The sequence below is a fragment of the Eubalaena glacialis genome, chromosome 18 (genome assembly GCF_028564815.1).
Source record: "Eubalaena glacialis isolate mEubGla1 chromosome 18, mEubGla1.1.hap2.+ XY, whole genome shotgun sequence".
Taxonomy (NCBI): Eukaryota; Metazoa; Chordata; class Mammalia; order Artiodactyla; family Balaenidae; genus Eubalaena; species Eubalaena glacialis.
Window position 1 is genome coordinate 2,253,926 of NC_083733.1, and position 7,845 is coordinate 2,261,770.

The 7,845-nt window shown below is 48.7% G+C and overlaps 1 protein-coding gene across 2 annotated transcripts in view; it reads left to right on the forward strand.

Annotated features, from left to right (window-relative positions):
* Positions 1–7,358, forward strand: part of ZCCHC14 (zinc finger CCHC-type containing 14) — a 58,884-nt gene extending 51,526 nt beyond the window's left edge. For both annotated transcript variants that reach the window (XM_061174379.1, XM_061174380.1), the window contains 3 exons: positions 399–539; positions 624–2,084; positions 3,229–7,358. In XM_061174379.1, the coding sequence (XP_061030362.1) occupies positions 399–539; positions 624–2,084; positions 3,229–3,284 (1,658 nt within the window). In that variant the 3' untranslated portion in view covers positions 3,285–7,358. The remainder of the gene's footprint in view (positions 1–398; positions 540–623; positions 2,085–3,228) is intronic.
* The last annotated feature ends 487 nt before the right edge of the window (positions 7,359–7,845 follow it).

Consider the following 7,845-nt stretch of genomic DNA (forward strand, 5'->3'; position numbering starts at 1 on the left):
AAAAAATGTCAGTGCATCTTTTCAGTGCTTATTTGACTGAAAAGGTCTTAGGTCCCTGGGCCTCAGAAAACGGAGGTCTCTGTTTGTGGAGGGCGGCTGCTGTAGCACCCGGTGGCTTGGGGGTCCTTTTCCTGTCCTGCAGCGTTTGCTTGGGGAGGCTGACAGCACGGCCACGTGTGCGTCTGCCGCCTGGCGAGCTTGTGAGCCTCAGCCCTGTATGAACAGGGACAGGATAGGACCTGGCTCCTTGGGATTGCTGTGAAAATGAGCACGATAGGCATGCATGCGGGTGGGAGAGGAGGGCGCAGTCGACGCTGGCTGGCACAGCCCCCGTCGGTGTCCCGTGGCTCGTGGACCTCGGTGCCGCCTTTGGACTGTCACCTGTCGCTTGTCCGCAGCGCTGCGGGTGGAGGTGGAGCAGCCCCCTCACCAGACGGCCCGGGAAGGCAGCTCCTCCGAGTGCTCCAGCTCCTCGCCCAGCCCGATGGGCGTGCAGGCCCGGGAGGAGAGCTCGGACAGCGCGGAGGAGAGCGACAGGCGTAAGGACGCCCCGCGTGGCTCGCGCTCTGCTGCCCCCGCCCTGGCCTGGGGAAGCTGTGCTGACGCTGTTTCCACCCCTCTAGGTGTGGAGATCCACTTGGAGGGCTCTGACAAGGAGAAGCCTGTGATGCTGCTGAACCACTTCACTTCAAGTTCCGCCAGGCCCACAGCCCAGGTCCTCCCCGTGCAGAACGAAGCAGGCTCCAACCCGTCGGGCCACCACCCGCTGCCCCCGCAGATGATGACGGCGGCCTCGCACATCGCGCCCATCCGGATGCTGAACTCTGTGCACAAGGCGGAAAGGGGGGCCGCGGACATGAAGCTCCTCTCGTCCTCTGTGCACTCGCTGCTGTCTCTCGAGGAGCGCAGTAAAGTCTCTGGACCAAGAAGCGGCATCAAAGTGGACAAGAGCTTTGGCAGCACCATGATGGACGTGCTACCCGCGTCCACCCCCCATCAGCCCGTGCAGGTCCTTTCTGGACTCACCGAGAGCAGCTCTGTGTCGCCCACCGTCTCCTTTGGTCCCCGCACCAAAGTCGTCCACGCGTCCGCCCTCGACAGGGTGATGAAGCCGGCACAGCAGCCGGCCCTGGTGGTGGAGACCAGCACTGCTGCCGCGGGGACGTCCAGCACCGTCTTCCATGTGGCTCGGCCACCCATCAAACTTCTGGTGTCTTCATCTGTCCCTGCAGATTCTGCCATCTCTGGGCAAACCTCCTGTTCCGGCAACGTGCAAATAAGCGTGCCCCCTGCCATAATAAACCCTCGGACTGCTCTGTACACAGCCAACACCAAAGCTGCCTTCTCTGCGATGAGCAGTGTGCCCGTGGGCCCCCTGCAGGGCAGCTTCTGCGCAAACAGCAACACTGCCTCTGCCAGTAGCCACCCTGCCACGTCCTTTGCAAACATGGCCACCGTGCCCAGCTGCCCCGCCCCCAGCTCCAGCCCTGCGCTCTCCTCGGTCCCCGAAAGCAGCTTCTACAGCAGCAGTGGCGGCGGCGGCGGCTCCCCCGGGAACCTCCCCGCCTCGGCCCAGAACCACCACCACCACCACCACCATCAGCAGCAGCCGGCACCCCAGCAGCCTGCGCCCGCCCCGCCCCCCGGCTGCGTCGTGTGCACGTCCTGCGGCTGCAGTGGGAGCTGCGGCTCGAGCGGCCTGACTGTCAGCTACGCCAACTACTTCCAGCACCCGTTCTCGGGGCCGTCCGTCTTCCCCTTCCCGTTCCTGCCCTTCAGCCCCATGTGCGGCAGCGGCTACGTGGGCGCCCAGCAGTACGGCGGCGGCGCCTTCCCGGTCGTGCACGCGCCCTACGGCAGCGGCGTGGGCCCCGAGCCCGTGCTGGGCGGCCAGTCGGCCTTCACCGTCCCGCCCGTGCAGAACTTCATGGGGGCGGCGGGCGTCTACCAGGCCCAGGGCTTGGTGGGCAGTAGCAACGGCTCCGGTCACAAGAAGAGCGGGCATCTGTCGTGCTACAACTGTGGGGCCACGGGTCACCGCGCTCAGGACTGCAAGCAGCCGTCCATGGACTCCAACCGGCAAGGTAAAGGCCCCCGAGGCGGAGGGCTCCCGGCACGCGTGTCCTTTCTCTGAAAGGAATAGTCAACTTCCTTTTGTTTTTTTCTTTTTTAAAGCAAGCGAGAAGTGGTTTTTCAAATGCTCTCTGAAAATGCACGAAACTCCTGATGGGCTGTGCAGCCCCCAGAAGGGCTGCTTTGGTTCTGAGACTGTCTTTGTCATCTCAGCCTGCGCCTCATTTTAGAGTGTGGCTAGCTGGCTGCGGCCCAGTGGCTCCTTGGTCTGTTATATTGTGCCACGTGACTGGGGAGCAAGCATGGGTGATGTAGTGCCACCGCCGGTGTTTAACTGAGAACCGAGGGCGTGGCACGTGAGTTCAGGCGCTACAGGTGGAACTCGCTGTCCCCGCTTCTCTTCCCCCATCTAGAGTGGCAGTGGCCGTGGCCGTGGGTGTTGTGTGGCGGCTACGTGGTGTCCTCACTCCCTGTGCTGCATCTTCTTCCTTCCCCCTTTGCTCCTCTTTCTTGTCTCCTTAGTCAAGTGTGTGTCTGCTGTCGTTACCACACCAGGTTTGTTCTTGCTGTTTTTCTTGGAACGATTAGGCTGGGCATTGGGAAAACTGGTCCTAGCCCGCAACTGCTCACGGTGCGACCTTGGATAGTCAGCCACTTGCTTTCTGGAGACTTTTGAGGGTTGTTCCAGACCTGCCTGTGCCCCTTAGTCACCTGGAGAGCTTTACAGACAACTTGGAATCAGGTCTGGTGGCAGGTGGAGTGACTGTGGGCTGTGCCCCCCCCCCCCGCCCCCATTGATAGAGGTGGTGCTGCATCTCCTGACGCAGCGAGCCCAGAGGCCCGTGGTGGCGACCAGGCCTCCCTTGCCCTGTCCCAAGGAAGGGGGCCAATTCTGTGCTGTCTGAGCTCCCAAAGAATGAAGAAACAGACTGGGAACTCTTCAGTCTTTTTCACCCCTTCTCTGATTTGATAAACTTGTTAAGATAACGTCCAGTTTGTGGGGTGGAGCCAGGGGAGCTGGGAGTGGTCAGAACAGGTGGTCTAGATTTCCAGCACCCACATCTTGACCAGTGACTCTGGAAATAACTTTGGACAGATCATGGCAGTAATTCTATGGTGATTCAAATTTGATCTCTTTTTTTTCCCCCTCTCTAGGTACTTTTAGGTTGAAATATGCCCCTCCAGCAGAAAGTCTGGACTCCACAGATTGATATTTTTCTCTGGCAGCAGAACACTATTAAGCCATGGAGACCTAAGGAAAATTAAATACAAAACTGAGAAGTCTAGTTGCTGTTGAGCTCAATATTTTTAATCCAAAGGTGCTTTACTTTACTAGACTGGATAGAAAACCTAGCGTAGGAATGCATCAAACTCAGTTTTATTGCCAAAATCCTAGACGGGAGCTTGATGTCAGGACTGGCCTAGTGGGTATCTCCACTGTGGGTGAAAATTGGCCACCTCCACCCTTGGTTGCAATGCAGAGACCTCCCGTCTCCTGAAGAGCATTGCCGTAATTGGTCCTTCTAGGCTCACACGTAATTCCAGGGCAGCTACGTGAGGTTGGATTCGAGAACTGAAGGTCGGAGTTCTCCAAGTGGAGTTCTACCAGTCGGACTCTTGACACCCCTGGTGAGGGAAAATGTCGCCTTTGTTTTGTTCTGTTCTGTTCTGTTTCGTTCTTAAAGTGGTTAGGCACTAATCTCTGGGCTTTTTAAGGATTGCACTACCGAAGAATGTAAACTGATGTCAATCTCTGCAGTTCTGGGAGACAAACTCCCTGAGACCAGTCAGTGCAAGACGCTCAGAGAATCCGTTTTTAGAGTCCGCACCAGCAGGCTACATGATTTAGTACACAGCAGAGATTTTAGTATTTCCTTCCCTCCTTAAAAGCACTTGTAGCAGTTTCAGGGTTGTCTTTTTTTTTTTTTTTTTTTTTCCTGCAAATAAATTTAAACTACATTATTAAGTAGAAATAGCTACTTGCAACAACTTAATTTCTAAAAGGGTCCAAGTCCCAGAGAATCCCTAGTAGTCAAAGCTTTGAGGACACCTTCCTTCCCAGCCCTTCAGAGCTTTGAGTCCTGTCGTCTTCCACCACGAAGGAACTCTGGCAGAGACGCGATAGCAGCACACCTCGTGAGCGGCACTGATGGATGCTGCACATCCTTAGCCAAGTTTGCAAGTTCTTTTATCTCCCATGGACTTCCCAAGGACCCCAAGGCTCACTGCTAATGGATTCACACTTGAGACAGACATTTCAACAACAATGATACAGTCCTATAATCTCTGAGCAAACGATTTGAAATTTTCTCCTGTCAACTTCTTTTGTATTAGCCTGTGTATCAATAGTTAGTTCCGTTAAAAATTACCTGGAAAACTACAGTAGAAAGTGGTAAGACTCTGAAAGAGAATACACTGACAGGACAGAGCTACAAGATCTGCAGAAGTCTAGTTTTACCAAGGTGGGAAATAAAGTCCACCACACAGCTCTCAATTTCACCCCATTGCAATGAGAGCTTTTGGTCCGAAAGTTAGGGACTTAAAGCTTCAAGGCTAAAGGGAATTTTCTGCTCAAACAATATTGTTTTAAATGCTAAAGCCTTCAATATTAAAATATTGATTGTTAAGGTCTTGCCCAGGGATTTTCCAGTTCAATATTTATTTAAAAAAAGAAAATCACAATACTCAGACCACTCTTAAAATGGGACAATCAGCCTCATGTAAAATTGGTGTAAATCAAAAATACCCTAGAATTTGAGGCATTGTGATGTAAGGCTTCAAATTTTGAGATCCGTTTCCTGCTTCATGGAAACTAAAGCAGAAAGTTGTTACATTTTTTTATGAAAGGCTTTTAGTAGAGTTTTTAAGAGTTTTATTTTAGTAGAGTTTTATTTCTATGCAATGCAGAATTGACAGACCTCTGTATTCTTCTCTCTCTTCCTGGTACACAGTATTACATACAGTTTTGAAGTAATGATGATGCTTACAACAGCATTTTGGGGGAATGTTACATTGATCTCTTAAATTATAAACACTACAAAATGTCAAAATTACGAGAACTGACACAACTTTGCCTTAAAGAGTACTAGACTGGAACTTGTCATATTATGTTTAAGGAAGACTTAGAGTGTTCATTGATGTTTACGATTTTAATATTTCTGAGGGCCGTTACAGTGGCCTGGATATGTGCTGAAAGCCAAACTTTTAAAATTTTTGGTTTTTTAAACAAAGAACTATTTTAAATAAATCCTATTTCAACACAGTGAAATTGCTGAAAACTGTCTCATAACAAAAGAAAAAAATCATATTTAGGTTTTTTGTTTTAGTGGTCAGTATTGGGGAATGAAAGTGTGTCTGTTGTTACCCTTATAACTGTTTTGATAAATATTAGAGGTTAGCGTTAAATACGACAAAAAATTAAAACGAACTTCAATTTGAAGTATGACATTCAAATTGAGGGAAATAAGTTCAGACATTGTGTGGCTGTGTTCCAGTCATCAGAGGTCTTAGAGAAACTTCCAGCTGTCTTTGAAAGTGCATGTGCAGAGTGACGTCTCCAGTGAGGCCATTCCGAGTTGAGAATGGTAAAACGTAAATGTGAGACACCAGGACACAAAGCATTCAGCTGCCGCTCCGTGAGACCTCTTCCCAAGTGAATCCCATACTTGAACTTGGGAATATTTGCTAGCAGTATTCTCTGATGAAATTTCTCTCCAGAAGCAACCACAGTCAGTGAGCCTAAAGACCATTTGGCATTTCCTCAGAGGACGTCCTCATCAGCTAGAAACAACAGATCAGACTGACCCTTTCAACTACTTAATTATTTTCCTGAAATTGTGGGCTCCGTTTCCAAATGCTGTGGCAACCAGGTAGGTGTGGCACCAGCCACTTTGCTCTGTGTAGTCTGTCATATTTTAAAGTTTCTAACCCCATTTTTTATCTCCAAGAATGGGGAAAGTGGAATGTACAGATTGAAGTAGAATACAACGTTGGGATAAAACACTAATCTTTTTTTTTTTTTTTTTAAAGCAGAACACTCAATTTTCTACCTTATTTTCTAATTTTTATTTTATGATAATATTGAACATTGGAAAGTGTATAAATGTTAAAAACTTCTAATTGCTAAAGAGCACTGAGAAAATGGGAGCTAGCACTTAGAATAATAAAGACAAAGCTATTTTCTTGAAAGCAGACACGTGATTGGGTATTTTAAAAAACCAGCATCATTTATAACCTCCAAAAAATTACAGGAGTCACCTTGTTAATATAGTAGTTAGTAGGTTCAGTATTTTAATTCACTATTTAGAATTCTAGGTCCTTTATCGCAAGAAGTCCACCTAGTTAGTTTACGCTGCACACTGCGTATGGAGATGCGTAGCGGGTAGTAACTTTGCCTGACGTTATGCAGCTGTAACGCGGTCCTGTTTGAGCACAGGCTGACCGAGGCTTACATCTATCCACTCACTGCAGTGTTGCTAGCGAGCACTTGCTGAGCAGGAAGTGGGTTGCACCCTCCTCGCTCCCTGTCGTTGTCACTCTTCCTGCTTCCGTGGTGGCTTATTTGATGCCTTGCTAGTTTTACACACTGATAACTGATGGCGTTACATGTTGAAGTCTTAAAGGTTGTAAGGGAAACCGTGACCCTGCTCAGCTCGACCACCCGTCCCAGTGGATGGGCCTGTGGAACCTGAGCGGGTTGGCCGTCCTTTCCAAAGTGCAGATGACTCCCGAAGAATGAGGCAGGGGACATTTAAAGCCATGGGTTCTGAAGAGGCTCAATTACTGAAAAGTCCCGAGGTTCTGAATCAAAGTGAGTTATCTTTAATCAACACTCGCAAACTACGTACTGTGCTGGTTGAGGCCAAAGGTCAATGTTACTACACTGTTATTGGATGGAGGGGCGCGCCTGCCAGGTCACCCCGGTGTTAAGAAGCCCCTCACATGCGTAAAGTTCTTAGATGCACAAAGACAGGCTTTGGTACTGAAACTGAAGACCTCGTGTACACTCAAGAATCTTCACAGCTTCTATTGGACATATTTTCTTTTTAGGAATGAAGGAAAATTCTCCCATTTTTGAGCCATTCTTTTATGTCAATTCTACAAAATTGCATGTAACTTTATAAATATTTTTAAAAGATATAGTTTTGTAAATATTTAATATTCTGCTAATTTGATTTTGAATTGTAAATGTCAAGTATTCTGTTTTTGGGGTTTTTATGTTTTATTATACTTTGTTAAAAAGGAAAAATTGTACATTTTTAGAATGTTTTTATGAGTCAATTTAATGTACTGAAAATAAAAATTTAAAAAAAAGAGCAGTTTCTTTTTACTAGGTCTTTGTCTCATAGAGTACGAAGCACACATCCTTTCAAATCACGATCCTCCAAAACTAGGGAGTCCGTCCTTTCCGCCTTCTTCCCAGCATTACAAAAGGGACACCTGGTCTTAAATCCATTTTCTATCAAGTTTCCTAGGTTTTTTAAAAATGTCCTTGCTGTGAATAGAAATGTGAATTGATTTGGGGTTGGATTAAAGATATGTTCCAGCTCTCAGGTACCCGTGAACAATCAAGGTTATTAGCATTACTAGATCAAGTATCCTCTGGATGTTTCCAAACTCGTGGTGAATGTGCCCTGCCATCTAAGGCCACGTCCTCTCTGGACTTGGGCTGGTGCTGTGCTCGCCCAGGACTGCGGTGCTATCCTGAGCAGTGCCAGGCCCCAGAGGGAGAATTCTGGGGCTTTTTCTCCAGCAGGCGTCCCCATTTTCTCT